Below are 21,270 nucleotides of genomic sequence, written 5' to 3' on the forward strand. Positions count from 1 at the left end.
CATGACGTCAGTTAGTGGTAGCTGGGCACTACTGAGAGGAAGAAGTTAAGATGGTTCTCATCAAGGAGTAGTAAGTGCGGGGTTTCTGTTTAAACTGTACTTTTCTTATTATTTCTGAAAGCACTCTATAGGTTAGTATAGATCCGTGCACTCACGGCAGTTTTTTTCAGTCCCTGTGCGCTGATGCAAACTTTTCATCTTGTCTCGGGGTCAGCGTCAGGCACACGAGGGGAGGATGGGATTGGCCAAGAGCGTCTCTGGCCTACCGGCTTTGACAGCAGATTGTCATTCTCTGACAGCTGCTGGTTTCCTGTAGTTTCTCATATGTTATGGCCAAGCTGATGGCTTCTAAACGCTTCAATCTGCGGTTTTTGTTATGTGGTTTTAAAGCGCAGACATTTTCTTTTTCAAAGCCTCGAATTGGCACCCGAGTTGCTAACGCTAATTTAGCTAACTGCCTAACCTGAGGGGAAGTTAACTGGAAGCTGTAAGTTCTCGCTGTCTTTGCAGTATTGACTCAGAAACTGTCGGCGCCAGCTAATCACCCCAGCATAACACATTTTGATTACTTAACGAATTGGTAGTTTGTTCACTCCTGTCTGTTTCAAGCATCAATCATTTTGCATGTAGTAAAGACGAAGCTAGCAGCTGTTAGCCTTAGCCTTTTGGGTTTTGAAATTGCATAAAAGATTTCAGTTTCCATTTGTAAAACCGCTATCCTTGGGTTAGGCTGAATATGTAAGCAGGCTTCTTACTTCACATCTTACCAAATGAATTGGGTTCAAGGCAGGAAGACTGAACACTTAAACGTTTTTAGAGATAAAGAAAGTGAATATAAATGGGTAGATGGAGGATGTGAATGGGTCATGTTTTGCATCGCACGGGAATTCTGAAAATAAGGATTGACTTAGATTTGACTTACGTAAAAACCTTGTTACAACATTGTCTTATTCCTTAAATATAACACAGTATTGCTGCCAGCATGCACCTCAGCACTGTGGCGCCCTAATTCCATGAAAGTCCCTGTGTGGTAAGCAAAAAGAAGCACTGGAAGTCTGAATTGGCACTACCTGCACTATTGCATGTGGCCACTTACTGGCCTACAGGAGTGAAGGAAGACTGTTCCCGCATCCCTAACACCCCACAATCACTCACTGCACTCAGGCTCACATGGTTTGATAAATTTGACATCTTCTGATGTTGCCTGCACATTTTGTTTGCTTCAAACTTAAACGTCACTAATTACAAGTCCTAGCAGCATTGAAACAAAACATCTGATGGTGGATGACATTTAGTTCAGCCTTGTTTGACCAGGGATGGTCTTTAATGGTTAGAAATCTTGAATAATAGATTCAGATCTGTTTTGTCTTCTTAATTAAACTGCTTCGGCTAAGCTCACTGTATTTCTGGCCCCACCTAACTCACATTATTAAAAAACAAACAAACAACAACAACAAAATAAACTTTCTGTAGTCCCATAAAGTTTTGTCTTAATTCAGCTCTAACTTTTTCAACCAGGCCTAGTAATAGGTTCCTCTCATCTTGCTGATGTCAGCAGTATGTCACTATGGGTGGTTCTAGAAGTATTTTTCCCTCAGGAAGAGTAACTTTGAGTGTCTTCCTGTTCCTGGCAGTGAGCAGGTCTCTGTGTGTCATCGTGGTTCTTCTGGTTTTGTAATCCAGAGTCCCTGTAGTTATGTTCTCATTGCTTCTTCTGGGCTTTTCTGCATACTGTGTGACCTGACAGGCAATTGTCATGTTGCATTCATTGTGAATACAGACAATAATATAAGGCGTGAGTAAATGTGCATGCTGATTTGGCATGGTAATGAGTAATATTTAGAGACTGAACCTTTTTATAAATAATCTCAATAACAAAGGCTATACAGGCTTTACTGCCAAGATGTAGAGACATTTCAGGCTCCAGAGTCAGTTTTATTGTTTTAGGATGTATTATTACTGTATTATTTATGCCACATGCATCTGCAGTGTTTTCTTTTTTTGTCCTATTAGTATGTGCTCTAACTCACTCTTAAAAATACAAATATCAGCATACGTCTAGAAGAATACTCCTTCTCATATATGGGTCGCTGCTTTAGATTGATGTGGAATGATAGTTTATCTCATGAAATTGTCTAATATGAAACAGCGGATTTGAGAAATGCGTGCTTTATAAAAGTTACTCATCATATGTTTCTCTCTTTTGCAGCCGTGTGGTTTTACCCTGTAGTGTCGAAGAGGTGAGTAAGTGGCTTAATAGCTTGTTATGCTATTAAGATGTTGTAAATGATTAACTTTTTGTCAAGTCTGCTTATATTTTCTCTGTTGATGCCGTTGACACATAATCATGTTGATAATAACAAAATAATGACATTAACAGCCATACAAAAATTACAATAAATTAATAATAACTAAATAAGGAAAAAGTCATAATAATGTTAAAGGATATGAAATGCACTTCTTCATACTTACAAATATGTAGTTTCTTTTCTATAGTGCCTGTACTGTTTGTGTGGTTGTAAACAAGCCCATATTGATGCTTGAAAAAAAAGTCCATCCTCAGTTAGTCTGACTGTTTAAACTGAGTCAACCCTCAGTTCCTTTTTTGGGCTTTAATGTGTCACTGTGGCGTGGCCAAAAGGAAATGTTGCAAGTCTCTGACATGTGCCTTTTGTTTAAGACAGTTCTTTTCCACTCGCTGATAATAAAGACATGGCAGTGTTGTATCATTTCTGTTGTTTTGGCTGCTGGCTGCTAAAACCAAGAAAAAGCTCAATTTTGCAGATGTTGTTTGTTTGAGCCAGCAATCGTTCTCTGTGTTTAGAGACATTTCTGTAATAAATCCCAGACTTTCAGCCAGCTGCTGGGATACAATCTCTTGGCAATTAGTGCTGCATATCCAAATTCAAAATATTTGAAAAGTAATTCTTGTCTTTGTGGAAGAAATGTTAACAAGACTTATGGTAGCTGATTATTAGTCATTCTCTTCTTCTGCTGTTTGATGTTCAAACATCATAAGTAAATTAATTTAGCTTTAAGATGGTGAAATTGGGGAACACAGCAGCAGAACTGAAAAAGCTGGCTTAAACATTTAGCTCTTCAGCAAGTTTTCTCTGCACGTTATAGAAATCTAACCTACACTAGAGTGGCAGCAGGACAATAATAGAGCTTAAGAATTTTATGGTTACTTTTTTTTGCACAGTTTTACAAAACAGGTCATGGGTTGGGTTCTGTTCCTACAATTTCACTGTATGGGAAAGAAAGAGAGAAATGAATGAATTAAAAAAAAATGTCATCCATATAAAATATTTGATTTACTTTTCTGACAGTTTTAGATTTCCTGTGTTGCCCTTGAGCTCTCAGGAGTAATGTACATTGATTACTGTTTGGTTAAAAAGCGTTGCTGTGTTCACAATAAGCCTATATCATTTTATTAGATGGAAACTTTCAAAATGTTAGGAAGAGAAAGAATTGGTTTATGATTTAGATGTATGTCACAGTAAAAAGTACTTAAATCTACTGTCTAGCATCATGTTTTTATATTATGATGTTTGTCTTGCAGTATCAAGTGGGGCAGCTGTTTTCTGTGGCTGAAGCGAGTAAAAATGAGACGGGTGGTGGTGAGGGCATTGAGGTACTCAAGAATGAGCCATATGAAAAAGATGGAGAAAAAGGACAGTACACACACAAAATTTACCACCTAAAGAGGTATGTGCTTTCCTTTGTATTTCTTGTTTTTTAGAACTCCACTGTTGGCTTCATTGATTCTTTCTTATAGTGTAATAGTGCAGTGCTACCAGGCAGTGTCAGTGTTGTCTTATCTGTGAAGCATTTTCAGTTCAGTTGCTAACTGTGCAATCTTTGCTATAGAAAAAATAGGTGATAAGTCTTCCTCCTTCCTTTCTCTTATCTGTACCTCCTACCCTCCACCACACCCTACAGTAAAGTCCCAGGATTTGTGAGACTCCTAGCTCCTGAAGGTGCCCTGATTTTCCATGAAAAGGCTTGGAATGCCTACCCCTACTGCAGAACCAGTGAGTCCCCTTCCCAGCACCACTTAGTTTAGGTTTGCCTTGAAACTCTTCTTCTCACTTTTAAATTAACATGTCTTGTCTTTCTTCCCCCCCTTTTTTCCTTCATGCCTAACCTGGAACAGTTGTGACGGTACGTAACCCTAAATGGGTTTTATTAGCTAAACTTAAAGTTAATAAGAAAAGAATTACATAATTTTTTTTCTTCATTATGTTTCTTCTTTCTCTTTATTCTAGAATGAATATATGAAAGATAATTTCTTCATTAAAATTGAGACATGGCACAAACCAGACCTTGGAACGCAAGAAAATGTGAGGACATCAAAGCAAACGGATGTCTAGTATGAATCATGAGTTTTATTTTCTAACATATCTTTTTGTATTTGCTCAGGTGCACAAACTAGACAGTTCCACGTGGAAGAATGTAACGGTGGTGCCCATTGACATTGCAGACAGAAGTCAAGTGGCCCATGCTGTAAGTAGCTTCATACACAGTATGGCGCCTTCATGTGGACAACTTTGATTATTACAGTTCTTTGTCATGAGAATGTTTCGTAAGCAGGTGTTTTATGGCTCTGTTTATGATTTAATTTGAATATATATGCGTTTTCCAGGGAGAGAGAAAAACGACATCTAGCCTTTCCTATGTAATAGGGATGCAGATGAATAACACTGATGAAATGAAACAGCACTTTCTTTCTATTCTCGTCTAACCAATTTATTGAATTGCATACATATCTGAAAGTAGCTGAAAGAGCATTTTGTTACTACTGAGCAGTCTGTGTGACTTATGACTTACTGCATGTTTCTCTGGTGTGATATTACTGCAGTCCAATTTAAAATCCAGAATAAACGGTGTTTGTGCGATCCTTTCTCTTGCCTATATAGCACTCTCAAACTGTTAGAGTCAGAGTTTAATTCATGAAAACAATACAGACGAGCTAACTGACACATGGTCGTTTCATCTGTGGAGTTTCAGGGAACAATCTTTTGGCTAAATCGGTTTAGTTTATGTAGTAAAGATTTGCTCTTGGTTTGGTCAGAAATCACGCCGTCCATATAAATCACATGTTGTCACAGCATGTGGTTTCTCTGCTCAACTTTGTCTTGCTCTTAAGCATTGATTATTCTCAGCTACGGACACAGACAGCCAAAGTCCTGACAGCCAAGTAGTCATTCTTTGAACTCCGCCACTTGGGGTGTACTTGTAGTTGGTGCATTGTAGTGTAAATCCACAGCGGACAGGAAAAACTGGCAGATATGCAGACACTGTGCTCTGTCTCATAAACAACTGATCACTAGGACCTGAGTGGACCCTAGTGGACTCACAAGATGTGATCAAGGCTTTAACACAAGCAGAGCTGTGTGCATCTGTTTTTCTGTTTTGTTTTGTTTTTTTCAGTTAATATAAACTGGTAATCAACCGGATGTCCTAGTTAAAGAAGAAGTAGCACTTAATGTGTCTGTGCATATTCACTGACTATTACTACAGTTTCAGGGAGGCTAATAAAATATTTTGAAAATTATAATGACTGTTAGACAGATTAGAATTCAGTATCTTCTAGCTCCTGCTAAGCTGTTTATTCACAATGATTTTTTTTTTCTTCTACTTTTTTGCTGGGCTTTAGCTTTAGTTTCCAAAGTGTGTTTCTCGTTTCAATTTTGTTTTTATTGTTTGAAAATGTGTGTAGTTTATATTAATTTCACTTTTAGTTTTAGGGTTTTTTAAAATTATTATTGTTTGGCAGGCATATGTCAGGAATAGGTTTGGCAAAATCATTACAGATTTTACAGTTAAAAAACCCCCCAAAAAAACAAAAAACTTGTTGAAAGTACTTGACTTAGTCTTGTAGACATCCAGAATCACAATAAACGCGTCTATCAAAGCCTATTGTAGTCATACAATATCCTCAGTTTTAGATAATAAAAATAAGGATATTGTGTCTATATATTTTTTAGTTTTCCAGGTTCACAAACAGTGCTTATCCATCCTTTTTTTTCCCTTCTTCTTCCCTCCTAAAAATTGCTTCAGGGCCATGGTGCTAACACAGAGCCACAGACAATCATTTACATTTAGACCTACGACTAGTTTAGAGTCACTTTACTTAATGTGTATGTTGATGTTTTGTGTGTCTGTGAGGAAAAAACTATTCGCAGATATCTCAGATTTGTAACTCACCAAGTCATATGTCAGCCAGGCACCACTTTAAAAAGCACGAGAGAGACTGGAGCACATTTTTTAGTACTTAACTCAACATTTGGATTTTATTTACAGGCTGTCATGAGCTTCAAAACAGTTGTGTATGTTGTTCTTACAGCAACATACTTGATTTTTCAGGTATGATTATGCATTCATGGAGCTGAAAAAGCTGCCTGTGCTCGTGGCATCGACGATAAGTAGAGCATTGCAAGTGAAGAGAATCTTTGGCAATCTTCATAAACCTTTAGTCAATCCTGACCCATTTTATAAATATTTTACTGAAGTTGGCATCAGGTCCAGCCCATCTCCTTGGTATTTTTTTATTTTGGTTTGGTTTGTCTGTGAGTTTTTCCCCAGTCTCTCTTTGTATTTCTTTATAAAGACACAGAACATTAATTGCTCTCTGGGCTGTCGTGTACTTGGCTGACTGTTCTGCTTTATTGGGCTATGTTACTTCTTAGTTTTGTTTTGTTTACTTGTGTTTTTTGTGGTCTGTTTCTTTGCACCGTTTGAAAATGTGTTTGCTGTGCTGTAATAACACAGTGCATTAAAAATAGTTGATTTCAGGAGTGTGTCCCAATACAGCCAGCTGACTGGAGAGATCTTTGTATTTAAAAACGTACACATACCAGTTGAGGATAAATTAAAGATTTGAATACTGCTTGGAATCTCTGAAATCATATTTGAAGATGTTGCAGGTTATTGCTCTTATTTGACATCACATTGCCTCATTTCAATGTGACTGCCGGTATGCGTGCAAGCATACATGTGGCTATTTGGCCGAGAAGCCCTAGTTTCTGTGTGTGTACATGTTTGTTTGCGGTGGGTAGTTAACGAGGCGGACGTGTTTGCCTTGCTGGAGGAGTGTGTTGTGTCTGAGGGCCCTATCAGCCCTCAGCCTCGGGCATGACTGCAGGCTCTGGGGCGTACCGCCAGCACAGATGAGTTTGTTAGTGTAATTAAGGTTCACAGTGCTGCGTGTGCCGGAACTAGACAAACACACACTCGACGTAAACACACTTGCAGTCTAATACACACTCTTTTAGAAATGGCTTCTTTTCGCGTACCACGGCACATCGATTCACAGACCTCATTAGTGCAGCACAGTGTATTGTTATAGTGATGGAGCTCTCAGCATTAAAACACCCAAATTAGAGAGTGTGTGTGCGCGTGTGTGTGTGTGTGTTTGTGTGTGTGTTTTTTAGTGGTGCGTTTTTATTTCTTTCCACACGTTTGGCACCCTCCTGTTGGATAGTAGCCCTGAAAAAGTAGCTTTTAGCTTCAGGCGCATCATGATTTATTTAAAATTGCTGGGCCCTTGAGCTGTTGATAATTTTAAAGCCATTTCATTTATTTGTATTATTATTTCTCTTGTCTTTTTTTTTATTTTTATTTTTATTTTTTTATGAGAAAGTCAGGTCTGTTAAGTTTTTCGTGCTCGTCACGTGTGCTCAGTATCCCTCTACATTTTACTATACCCTTTAATACAAAAAGATCTTGGTGCATTGGGGGAAAAAATTAAAGGGCAAAAGTGCTTAGTTCACCAGAATATGTTGGCAGGACATGACCTTTTGAATTGGATACTGTATATGGGGTAAAAGGTTATTTTGCAGTTGGAGCTGCAGACATACAAACTTAAATAAGCAGCACAAATCCTCATCAGCACACAACAGGTAGATGCAAGTACATTCACTTATGTTAACTGGCATCCTCACCCTAATTAAACAAGTGTCAGAGCCCCCATACACAGATCGGTCTTATCTTCAAGCCACTTGTGAGCACAGCTGTGTTCTAGTCCTGCTTTGTGACATTATCTGCAGAGATGGAAGGATTTGTGAAAAGGGAGAAGCCCTCTTCTGACTTTTCTTGTAGCTAAGCTGTTTCTGCTCTTTGTTCCCTTACTCTCGTCGTTGAATAGTTGTCCCACATTTCCATCTTTTCATTTAAAAACGGTGTCTATGTTTTTGTTTTTTTTTTAAATTGGGGTAAAATCCTGCTGATTTCTTGGCTCTTGTTGCAAGATGAAACAAATACCAGTATTCATAAATAAGCTTGCCTCAGCTTTGTTAAATATTCTGTGCTATATATTCTACTAATGAAAGTAACTGAAAGTTTCATTGTAGGACTACAAGGAAGATGAGGATCCTGCCATTTTCAAGTCTGTCAAGACTGGGAGAGGACCTCTTGGTCCCAACTGGAAGGTAATGCTGTTGTAAACTACATATATTTTTAACTGATACTGTGATACTGTCAAAGGAGGTAACACCTCAAATCCGATGAAACAGCTGGCGACGCATAGCGTTTTTTTAAAAAGCCCAGAAATGCGCCGTATGATAGCTTGCTGCGAGACCTCACACCGAGCGCATCTACTGTGCGTGGGTTGCCTGTTATCTGACCCGGAGTTAGCAATATCCCCCAAAAAACCCGAAGAGGAGAGTCCTGGCCCCTAGCCCTGCCAGTGTAGCAGAAATGATGACGGATGATGATGCAGCAGCAGCCGTTCTTCTCTGCGTGAGTAGCTTAATGTTGTTAGTGTGTAATTTACGTTGAGCTAACCACGTTATTACATTAATGCATGTAAAGTGAACTAGCAAACCTCATCATAGCTACATGCGGCTGTCCTCTTGTTTGATGGCAGATGCTCCCTTCACCCTGGCCAAAAAGGCTAAAATGACCAAAGAAAAAGTGGAAAACAGTTAAACATGAGAGGTTTTGGACAAAGTTTGTGTTTTTTCCATTGATTAAGCACTGCTTCCAGCCAAGAGTGATACCATATATGCCCCATAGCTGCAGAAAAGGCACACATTGTTATCTTTTTACAAAAAACCAGCTGAACATGAGAGGTTTTTGGACCAATTTTGTGTTCTCCATTCTTTAAGCACCGGTTTGAGCACCGGCACCGTTTCAAAGGTACCGATTTGGCACCGGTATCGGATAAAACCTAAACGATACCCATCCCTAATCAAGACCTGGATTAGTAGTCTTGCTCTCATGGATTTTGCTTCTATATTTCATGACTTTGTACAGTCATGTGCATTGTATGTAGTTGCTGCAATGTTTTGATCTCCAAAGTCTAAGTGCAGCTTGGACATATTGGGTCAGCCAAAGATTGTGTTTTGTGTGGATGTGCCTGCAGCAGGTTTATATAGCAGGTTTATGTGATGAGATCTAGGCATTAAAAGTCTTTTACAGGTAACTTACAGAGCTGCAAGAACACTCAGGCTTCGTCCACAGCTGGAAGTAAAGTGTCCGTTTGTGGACTCAGAGTCTAAATTGGCAAACAGCAGTTCTGTATAAAGAGGGACATATTTTGATAAGGGGTAAAAAGTCAAAAAGTAGCTCATCCACAGAGAAACTTTGTCAGTAGTTATGTTGCTTTCGCCTGTAAACCCCGCCGTACCCCGGAGCCACACGACCGGGTCCTGTTCGCTGTTGGAGCACAGAGGATTTCTATTCTGCAGTGGAGCCCTCAAAGTTCACCATGGGAAACTTTCCTCTGCTTCAAGAATTTTTGCAGAACAAAGGCAGCCAAACAGCTTTAAAAAGTATGAATAAAGAAGCACAACTTTTATTTTGTGTTTTTAATTAGATCACTTTCCCGTCCGCTGTGGACATGGAAAAAGACTGTTTTTGAAAAGGTGGGGGGAGAAAGTAGTTATGTGACAACAGAGGCACAATTTCTGCCAGCTTCTCAGAGCAATAAAACTCTTGTCTATCTCTGCATGCACACATGCTTGCATATCGGTACCCTTTGTATTTCTGAAAACTTCTGCTCCTTTGAGTGGGGCACAGAGAGGGAGAGAAGAAATGTCACCGTAAGTGTTTTGATGTAGAATCCGTTTCATGTGAAGTTCTCCTTTAGCGATGACAACTTTTCTAAACCCACTGCAAATTTAGAAATGTTTCTCATTTCCCTTCTCTCACGCTTCTCCATGATCGTAGCATCAAACGGCAGTGGGATGAGGGCGATTGAGGCGGGTCTGTGGCATTTTCTTTTTGGAATGCCGAGCCAGAATGAAGTGATTAATTAAACAGGTGTTCTCAGAGGGAGAGTGTGTGTGTTCTGGGGGCGAGCAGGTCCTAGGTGTTAATAATGTAACCGGCTTTGCACTGCGGCGCCCTTATCGCTTCGTGAGCACCGTTTTATCTGCCTTCTGTGGCCACAAAGACATGCCTGTCGGGAACGGTGTCGCTGTCAGGGTGGAGGCAGAGAAATGGTCCCTTCATCTGGAGTTTATCCACTTTGCTGTGGTCCCCCCTCCCAACACCCAGCCTCTTTTCTTCTTCTCTTCTTCAGAGCGCGCGGCAGAGTGCAAGCAGCGGATAGATTTAGAAAGTGTGCTGTAGATTAGGGCACTTTTATCTGTGCACAGCACATCTTCATGTTGATAATTATTTCAGCAACCTTCATGCCCAAAGCATTATGCATTAATGAACGAATCTTAGATTTGTCAAAAATAATGCCTTCTGCTGCTTTTACAACTGTTCTCTCATTGGAAAGTTTCTGTCAAGTTTTTGCAGCACGTTATTCTGATATAGTGATGGGTTGTAAGTCGGATTCTTTTCCCTGTTCCTCTCAACAGAAAGAGCTGAATAGTAATCCTGAATACCCAAGGATGTGTGCCTACAAATTAGTCACAGTCAAGTTCAAGTGGTGGGGCCTGCAGACCAAAGTGGAGAACTTCATCCACGAGGTTAGTGACATATTTGGGATTAGGATTCAACTTTATTGGCATTACACATGTATAAATACAGGATAACGAAATATAGTAGAAGACGTAAAAACTCATTTACACAGTTGGCTCATGAGTTATATTTAGATTGAGAGTATTGCAAGTTTGCGCATGCAATACTGTGCCTCTTCTGTCTGGGTGGGCAGTGCTTAATTAGTGCTTAATTATTATAAGCAAGCTCTAACTGCAAACATGATGAGGTAATGTTTGGGGGCTCTATAGTCAAATGGAACTTAAGCCAGTAGGATACAATAGAGTAATTTGTATTTAGAGTTTCTCAAGTTTCAAATGTACTTATAAACACTTGACTGATGCTAAACATCACCCAGTCCTAACCAAGACTGCTGCTATCTACCACAGCAAGAGAAGAGGATCTTCACTAACTTCCATCGCCAGCTCTTCTGTTGGATTGATAAGTGGGTGGAGCTAAATATGGATGATATACGGCGTATGGAGGCAGAAACGCAGAGAGAACTGGATGAGGTGAGTGTATAAGTAGAAAATCACAGTTAAAATTTAACTTTAAGTCTGGTAAGTGATGGATTTGGTGCAAGAGAAAATAAAACTTTCCCAACCCTAAGCACTTTCTTTGGTTAAATTTCTCTTATTCGCTGTGCAAAATCCGTGTAACACCAATTTTAGTTATCCAGCTGTTGTCTTCCATTCACTAGAAGTAGAGTGTGCTAATGTGATAAAGCCGGAGGACTGCTGGAGTAAATGTAGTGGCTTAAGGGCTCCCTGTGGAGTCTTTGACCCCTAGTGGTGCGATCTAGCTGACTTTCTTTGAGTGGATCCTGGTGTTATTTACCGAGTGCACAAGTAAAAGGCCCTTTATTAATATATGTGAATTCAAAACCTCATAGTTTTTAGTGTTTTGTTTTTTTAAAATCAATATTTTCAATATCAATAATATTACATTTAAGATCAATCGTCATATTTTTTCCTTTTCATGTATGCATTTTGTTTGTTACTAAACTTCCTTAAACTGGTAATCAGCACAAAACGGATGACTGTGAGAACAGTGTTCGTTCTTCCTCATAATCCCATTTCTATGATTGCCTTTATTGTATTTTTATCCAGAGGCGTAAGAATGGTTCTGTACAAAGGCTACAGAGGAGTAGCAAGGCCAAGTGTAGGTCTTTGTACTGCTGTTTGTTGTTACTGGTAGGGCAGCATCTTAATGGGGTTTCTGTTAGCCTGGCAAGGCTGTGCCGCATCGTGCCATATAGCTAATTATGATCCGAAACATTTCCACCGTCATCTGTAGGCCGCCTGTGTTCCAGTGTATCCCATGGCTAGTGCATGATGGTCTCGCCTCAGCTTGTGATGTGTAACAATGTCTGCCAAGTGCAGGGTATTTTTATCCCCCAACCGTAACTCTGCATGAGTCTCTATAGTTGGGGAATTAGTTTACATTCTGTGTCCATGTTTGCACACTTCAGCATCATTTTCTTTATTTTTCTAACAACCAATCACTAAGTTGGAGTAGTTTATATAACCTAACCATTCGTATTATTATTCCATCCGTCTGTCCATTTTAATGGCTCATCCAGTTCAGGGTTGACCTTCACAGTAAACAGTGTCTGCTTGCAGGAACCTTTTATGTGTGAAAAGTCTTAATATATTGTCTCATGTTTTAAGTTGACAGAGCTTCGTTAGATGCTCACTTTAGACGACTTTAGTTTTTCTGTGCGGTGCAGTGGAGCGAGCCAGCACGGCTTGGCTGATTGCAGCTGTTCATGGCATGGTGCGACTTCACTCTGCGCTCTTCGGTGTTGAGAAAGGGCTTTACTCCACTGTGCTTGTGCTTGTGTGTGCACATGCCATTTCACATTCGAGGTCCAAAAGCAGTCATCTAAGAGGAAACACTGGTGAAAAGCATCCATTTCTTCACCACAAAAACATCTTCGGTTGCATTTTTGTAATGTTTCTCTTTGTGCGATTTGAACACAGGATAACAGTGTTTGACTGAATCTCAGCAGTACAGATGTGTTTTTTAAGTGTTCATCCTGCTACTTCTGTCAGTAATCACATCATCAGTAAATACCCAGTGACCCAGTTCTGCTGGCAACCACAGAAGCCCATGCCATAACATTGCCTCCACCATGTCTGACAAATGATTTGCTAATCTTAGTCTTATTCCTTCTTTGTACTACATACTGTCTATATTCATGTTAATAAAGGCATTTTTTGATTATAGGCTTCGACAGTGGTGTGCCAACCTCCTCAAGAGTGCTCCTCAGGTAGCTAGATGTTGTGAACAGGCTTTTTCTTTAAAAATTCCTCCATTCTTAGTTGTCTTCTGTGGTATTCCAGGCCGTTTAGGGTTACTGAGCTGCCACTGCTTTTGTTCGTTTTAAGGAGCTATAATGTTCGATTTGATAGCTCATGTGCAATAAAACCTACTTTTATTGCAAATTGAGAGCTCCTATGAAAGGCTAGCATACAAGTTTAACACAAGTAGTTATATATGTACACAGAAGTTCCTGCAGTCCAGTTAATCCCCATAGAAAAATAGTCTACTTCTAAATCACAGGCTTCAGTTTCTGCATCTTGCATTCACTCTAAACCTCTCCACTGCCTTGCTCTTGAAACTTCTCCAAATATCAGTCTGGGAGCTTTTGGCCGTACAAGGAGAACAAGGGAGGAATCTGGGCTGGACCGGCCAAAGTGGGCCAGTCTCAAACATTCCTGGCTCGCTACCAGCATGCAGAATTTTTGCGATTTGCCTTCGCACATCTCGCCCAGCTGAGCATGTGTTTCCAGTTTTCCCTCGGAGTAAGTAAACAGGTTGGTACAATCAAAGACGGCTGCGGCAAGCAGGGCAACAAGCCTGAACCTCAAAGCTCAAGGGGTTACCAGGGTCACATTTGGGTGGTGGTGAGAACAGCCTACACACAAGTCACTGCCCTTCACGTTCTAGACAAAGACAGCACTGGGTGAATGGAAAAACCCAGCATTAAGGAAGCTGTATACTAATAGTCATATCTGAACTCTTTAAGTATAGTGGTTGGGTGCTGATGGTGTGGAAGGAGGAGGTATGCGAGGACGGGGTGTGTACGAGGGGGTTTCAAGATGGCTCCTTTTTCCTCATTAACATACAAATGGAATTCTGCAGTTGAGAAGGAGTCTGTGCTGTGATTGAGGAGAAAGGGAGGGAGGATTGGGGGGTGAAAAGATGGAGAAGTGGGAGGGTGAATCCTCGTGCCATTTCATCAGATCTGTCTATTCCTCTGTTTAGAGCCAGTGTTGGTTTGAACTGTTCCATTAAGGTGTTCGGCTATCAGATTCTAACACTAATTGACTTTCCAAAGCCATCAGCCTCAGGGTGGGAGAATTTGAAAGTGATGCTTTTATCTACCTAGAAGACAAACAGGAGGCTTGATAAGGACTTTTGGAGCTGCCCTTTTTCCAGTTTACAAAAAGAAATGTAATGTATTTTTACTGGTTTGCAAAGCCAAAAGTAAGATTTAATGAATAGAAAGAAGTCCGACCCCTCCCAGTAACCAGCGACTCCTGAAGCCGTCATCTGAACTCTCCCTTACGTGTTTAGCTTGCATAAATCTAACGCGTGTTATTTCTCTCCCTTTCCCCACAGCTTCGCAAAAAGGGTGATGTGCGAGGAACCAGCGCTGCGGATGAATGAAAAGGATTTTAAACACCACACCCACAATGACAGCAGTTGTGAAGACTGCTAAGCGGGCTCCTTTGGTGCCACTTTTTTACCCTAACTGAATCACGCTGTGGAGGAGGGAGCGCTGCTACCTGCAATCAATAGAGCAGATCCCCGGCTTTAACCCAATCATAGTCATTCTATCCAGTGAGGAATTGATTTATAGCCACCGATACGATGCTGGCTGATGAGACTCAGGTTAATTTTGATCTTGGACAGAGAAAGGCCGGCTATGGCCATCAGGATATTGAGACCTAGTCTTCTGCAGAGATGCAAAGAAAAGCTATTTACTTTTTAAAGAAAAAAACAAAAGCAAATTCATCAGCTTGATTCCACAGTGGCAGGTGTTGGACCAAATATTTCCAGCTCCCCCAACCTCCTGTTTTTTCCCTACCAAAAAACCCCCCATTCCTCACAGAATGATGCCCTCTGTGACCTCTCTTTGTCTCTTCCCCAGTCTTCACTGTACACACTGTGGCTCAGTGTGTGGTTTGCATTCCCTGGCAGGAGACTGTTTGTCATGCTCTTGTTCCTTCCTGCCATAACCTCCATTAAGTGATTACTAACAGCCTTGGCGTCTTGGCCCGTTGTAATCCTTCTTCCATCACCCCCCTCACCTTATCGAAGCACTGCATCTTATTAACACTGACAATCATGTCTGTACAGGTATTCACTCTCACTCCCACATGCAAAGGTAACAGGAAGCCCACACACGCACTCAGTCATATGACACATGCAGTGTGCAGAGAGCATAAACATGTGAATTCATTCTTACCCATACACACTCACACACACACTCACTCACAGGTGTGGATACCTTTGTGCTGACTGATCTTTGAGAAACTCAAGCAGGGGCAGATCCTCGCGAGCTCTTTTAGCTAAAGGATGTTACTTTGAATATGTTTACAACTCTCTCCCCCACCCTATACTGAAAACAGTCGCACATAACATACATTGCAGCATTCACCTCTCTAAAAGATGTCCCTAGAGGAAAACAAACTGCACTGAAAAACAGCCACAGATGGTGCTACACCCCTCCAGCCTCTGTCACAAGCCAAACTGTGCTGCACTCACCCAACCCACCACCAGAGGCCTTTCTCGCTCCTCCGGCTCTCTGAGGTAGACAGTTTCCAGAAGGCCTCCCCTCCTCTGCATCATTCTAGCTGTGTTTACAGATTTGCAATTGCCTTATCAGTGCCTAGTGGATACCAGTACCATGTAGAGTTGCTTATGTGTCCAGGCCTTTACACCTATCAGAGCTACTACACTTAATGAACCTCTGCTGCCAGCCATTGTTTTAGCTACCTCTCTCATTTCTGACTGGCCATTTTTCCTGATGCCCTAAAGTGTGTCCACCAAATGTTTTGGAAAATGTCAGGCACCCAGTTGAACCCTTAAGAGGCACATAGGTTTGGGTTCTTTTTTGTTTTGTTCTGTTTTTCCCATGTGAGAGGATCTATTAGTATGCCACACAATATTTTATGTCAAAGCGGTTCAAATACACGACTGTGCCTGGTAGCCGGTTTACAAATAAAATGTTCCTCCAAGCACTGTTTTTATATCAATACTGTGGTTGTCTGGTTGTCATCTGTAGATATGCTCTTACAGCTCTAAACAACTTATATAAAGTTGAGCACAGAAAAGAAGCTCAGTGCCACTTCAAGCTGCTGTCGTTTTATTTTTTGCGTAGCGTAAATACACGACACACTCGTGCTCAGGAAAAACACTTTGGTGGACACACACCTCGTAAGGGTTAGCATTAGCTGTTAGCTGGTACTTCTTAGGATTCTTGATTCTAGTCTTGACAAAAGAGCTTTATCAGGGCGCAGACTTGTATGTTATTCTTTTGTTTCCTGATATGTGGAAGTGCAATTCCTTTCCATTCCCGCAAGCAGAACTTTGTTACTATAACAGCCAGCGTGCACCGTTTGTCATGTAAATCTTTACCTCAGACCAGCCATTGGAAAGAGCTGCCATATTAATGTTTTCTGGCTTTTCAGCTCTGCATCCAGCTCTCTCTCTCTTTTCTTTTTTCTTCAGGCTTCAGAATTGTGTCACATCAGCCTTGAATATTAATTATGCTTGTGTTACATGTATACAGTATGTGTGGTTTGCTCATGTGTTCCCTTGTAATGTTCTTGAATATTTGTTTGTTTTGGTTGCGTGTCACTGTTTTAAATTGCCCAACATAAATTTGGGATTTGTGTTTAGTAATCGGTTTCCCGTTATTTCTCAAGGCAGATTATATGATTAAATACTTTCAGGAAAGTATTCTAGTGTGTTTGGTTAATGACAATCCTGTGAGGGCAAATCTGACCATGTCCACGGTAATTGGCTTTTCCAAAGAGAATAAATGGTGTTTATGTGTTCAGCAAATATTGATTTAATATAGGAAAATTTGGAAAACTGTTGTCAGAAGCATCGGTTTTCAATAACAGAATCTTCTCAGGCTAACAATAAGACAAAGATTTGAGGCTGCAAAGATAATGTAGCTTGTTCGCTTTTATCGTCTTTATGTGTTAGAGCCACCTTTGTCTTTGTTACGGTCATGAATGCATAGGTCTCTGAGCAAACAGTGTAATTAGTGTTTCAAAGTTCATTTGAATGATTCCTCATGTGTGTATGAATTTAAAAAAACAAGAACCCAGTGGAGAGAGGGGAAAGGAAAAATCTTAAATCGGTCGTTTGCTATTCTTCAAAACAATGATGTTAACAAAAGTGTTTAAAGGTTCTGATCAGCTTTTAAAAATCAGGGGTTGTGGTAACGAATGTATGATGTATTGTGCCTTTTTCTTTTTGCACATCTTTTTTGTGCTACTAAGTCTATATATTGTATCTAAATATAAATACATTTCCTTTTTTTTCTTCTTTTTTTGACAAAGTTTCTTGCAGTTCAGTTTGTGCTGTTTTTGTCTGATTCCTAGAAAATAAAGGTTTTGCCTGAGGGGGATTTGATCAGTCCTCAGGGCAAAGGAGAGAGCTGTCATTTATTTGTAAAGCTTTAAATGGTCACAATCTTTGCTAAAATACTATAAAAGATTTATTTATTTATTTGTGCTATATGTTACTCTTTCTTTCATTTTGGCTCTAGACAAAAATTTCCTACAGATTTTGGTGACTCCAGCGTGGACCGCGCTCTCTACGACCTGCAGGTCAGGAGAGTCGCACAATAAACAGCGGAATCTGTGCTAAAGAGCAGGAAAAGCCACCAGTCTGCTGCCTGAGATAGCTGCCCTTTTTTTTTTCTTTTCTTTTTTTATTGTTTGTGGAGGAATAGTCACATGTGCCTGCTGCAAGGAAACCAGCTATATCTGCTACAGAACAAGCAAATAATGCTGTTTCTAAAAGGGGAGATGGGCAGACTCGCCCACACACCTCCTGTTAAGTGGCAGCTCACAGTAGTCTACTGTAGGCATGCATCCATCCGTCCATGTGTCTCCCTCCCGAGGAAGATGAAGGGACATGTCATGAGTGAGCCCCTGTCATTTAAATAGATACTGCAACAGATGAAGGAAAGAAATGGATCTCGAAGAGAGGCTCGAGACTTGACACAGCAGGACATCCAGGCGCGTTACCAAAGAAAGCCTCGGTGTTTACAGCTCCAAACACTTTGTTATAGCGGCTTGTCGCTTGATTGCATAAGCACACAGTATCCTGAAATCTGTCAAAATGAGTCGTGTAGGCCTGCGACACCTAGGAAAAAAAAGTTGCTCTAGTGTTTGTGCACCACATGGCTGCGTTTCCTGCCGCAAGACAACACACTCTGGTAGAACTTCTGTTTTTATAGGAAGTGGCACAAGTGAAGATTTAAACTCACAGTTTGGTCCACGCCTACCGTGTTTGTGTATGTGGCCCTCCCCAGGGGGGGCCCACATTTGCTCAGTGGCTGCAGGTTTTCTTGGAGAGGAAAGTTATTTCTGGTCTACACGGGTTAGCAGTGATGTCACGAGCGCTTCCTCATCCTCCGGGCTCGGGTCAAGTTTAGCCCCAGAGATTCTCCTGAGTCTTTCCTGTTGTTCTGAGAGAGGTGCGGAGTCGAGCGATGCGTGTGGGGTGGGATGGGGAGAGGAGGAGGCTGTTGCCACCCTCCCCTTAATACAATGGTGGTTCTTTTGGATGACAGATGCTGCTTAACCCATCCTGACCCAGGGAGCTGCGATGCCTCATCTGAATGACAGGCCCACAGAGGACATACTGATGCTCTGCTGCTCACTGCCTGAGCTGCACAGGACACTGTACCCCCAATAAGGGAAGTAACTGTCTCTTTGGGCAACCCCCCACAGTAATATATGTCTAGCTGAGGAAAGCTTAACACTCTGAATTAAGGGTAGAAAAGGGCACCCACTTCTGCTATCTTGTCCTATTGAGTAAAATATTGAGACAAATTGAGTACTAAATCACTGTAGAAAAGAGTGGTATTGTGACAGTGCTTGAAAGCCTGTAGACTCTCCATTGTCATGAAGTCGCCTCAGCAGCAGCAGCAGTAGCTCTGGGCTGCATTTATCATCACTGGGGACTCAGGAGGAAAGAGACCGTGCCATCAGTTTGTCATACTTAACTTGTCTGTCTCCATTTGAGAAGACAGTGTAGACAGAACTAGCAGGCTCTGTATCACAGAGTTATTAGTATTACTGTCAGACAGAACAATATCTTGATGTTGTTGCTGTTGAGCTGCAGAATATTTGCTTCTAATGCTCTTAATTGGGTTTTGGGATACAGTCTAGTCTTTACACATTTAAAAAACAAACAAACCCATGAATCCTAATGTCTAAAGCACAGGGTGATGCTCACACTTTCAGGTTCCATGACTAAAATTCTTGTCATGATAGCTCCAGATGGCTTTTGGAATACGGAGGCAGCCGATTAACACGAGCGTGAATTAGCAGCAATAACACAACAGCATTCAGCACATCTGAACAACTTAGCATCCCTCCCCGTCCCCCTCTCACTCCAAGCCTCCCTCAGAACACAGCCACTACCCATCACTGCCTCTGCAACACGAGCTTCCGTTCTCCCAGCTTCAAGAAGTGCATTTGCACACGTATATTTGAGTGCCTTGTTCTGACCTGCTTCCAGGTTCAGCCTTTTTTTTTCTCTAGGTGCAAAGCTGAGCACTCTGTCTGCTTCTGTTAAATCAAAGTTTGCGCCATACAGAGCTGGTTATTTCTTTTCAGAACACAGAGCTTGTCCTCTTCATGATCCACAACACTGAGGAGAAATGTAGCATGTGCATTATTGTAATAGGCTTGAACATTATATACATCCCATCATGTATTTGTTGTGTGTTGTGGTTGTTGAAGAGAGGCAACACACTGACCTCGCTGAACAAAGAATTAAAAATATCACTTTTTTTTTAAAACAGCACTTTCCACTGAATGACCATGTGACATTACAGTAGCTGCACATTTTCTTTCCATCTTCCCAGTTAAAGTATACCTCTGAGTATTGAAATAATTCATTTGAAAATACTATATTTGCTGTTGACAAATAAATTAGTGCATAAATCTACGTCGGTATAGCAGTTTAGAGCATTTCACACTCAAGTTTGTAAAAACTAATATCTAAAAGCTTCACTCTGACCAAGTCTTCTCCTCCGTCTTTGACACCATCCGCTAGGTGGCACTGTGTCTGTTTGGTAAAAGTTCTCATGGATACCCCAAAGGTATAGAGCTGTATTAACACCAAATTCTCCCACTTCCCACAGTGTCGAGAAAAGATGATATGGTTTTCTCCTCTGACCAAAAAAACTCTCCACATTTGGTGAATTAAAAGTGCGTTTTGTTACCAGCACGCTCCCTTTGTTCTAAATACCCGCTTGCCTTTGTTATAGTAACCTCACTGTGGGTTACTTAAGAATCCACAGACAAGAAAAACTTCCTTGTCTATTCACACCGGGATTAAATGCAGGAGGAAGGTCGTGTGGAATATATATATGTGTGTGCTTTTTTAAACATTTATTGTTCTTTTTGTAAGTTGGTAAGAAAAGACAAATGCACTGGATAAATAAAATCCACGAGAAGTACCGTGTCCAAGAGGTGTAAAATATCCCGAACCAAATACATTTATAAGCAAATATGTGAGCTGCACGCGTGAACACACATTCAGAATTACATAACACATAACACGAAATAAATTTGAGAAAAGCCTCAAAAACACTGTGTGAAATATACTCAGATATGCTCTACTTCTTACAAATGTATTATTCGGACATTAGATGAGGGTGATAACCGCTCATACTCTGTTTGTTATGCTGTGACTTTTGTCTCAAAACACGAGTATGGGCTGTTCTGGCAGTTTTATGTCTTATCTTTGGATATGGCGCTACTTAACCTTACACAGATAGCCTAGGCTGTTGCAGGCCTCTAATTAACCTTTAAAAACAAATCAGGCTTATCTGTTCTTACAAAAATGTTGCCTTTTAAAGACTATAATACTAAGAGAACAGTATTGATTATCGGAACCGCGGCCCAATACCGTCCATATAATTTAGTTCAGATAGTCTTTTAAGGGGGATTTTTTTTAACATGTGGAATGAGGACAGTGTGATTGGCCGTCGAGGTGTGGATCGACACTTTATAATATTAGTCTGACTGACTTTTTATCCTTGCATCGAATTTCTGTCTGTATTTCCGA

At 40.8% G+C, this 21,270-nt stretch overlaps 1 protein-coding gene across 1 annotated transcript; it reads left to right on the top strand.

Annotated features, from left to right (window-relative positions):
- Positions 1–17,612, top strand: LOC147317142 (phosphatidylinositol transfer protein beta isoform). Its single transcript, XM_086313823.1, has 11 exons — positions 1–70; positions 2,210–2,240; positions 3,563–3,708; positions 3,943–4,034; positions 4,157–4,164; positions 4,269–4,343; positions 4,423–4,506; positions 8,355–8,432; positions 10,815–10,925; positions 11,325–11,447; positions 14,563–17,612. Exons 1-11 carry the CDS (start codon positions 51–53, stop codon positions 14,608–14,610), a joined length of 816 nt encoding a protein of 271 aa, XP_086169949.1. The 5' UTR covers positions 1–50; the 3' UTR covers positions 14,611–17,612.
- The last annotated feature ends 3,658 nt before the right edge of the window (positions 17,613–21,270 follow it).

This window comes from Aulonocara sp. 'chitande type north' Nkhata Bay, linkage group LG12 (genome assembly GCF_057382095.1).
Source record: "Aulonocara sp. 'chitande type north' Nkhata Bay isolate Kocher_YH1m ecotype deep benthic linkage group LG12, A_spYH_male_GT1.1, whole genome shotgun sequence".
Lineage (NCBI taxonomy): Eukaryota > Metazoa > Chordata > Actinopteri > Cichliformes > Cichlidae > Aulonocara > Aulonocara sp. 'chitande type north' Nkhata Bay.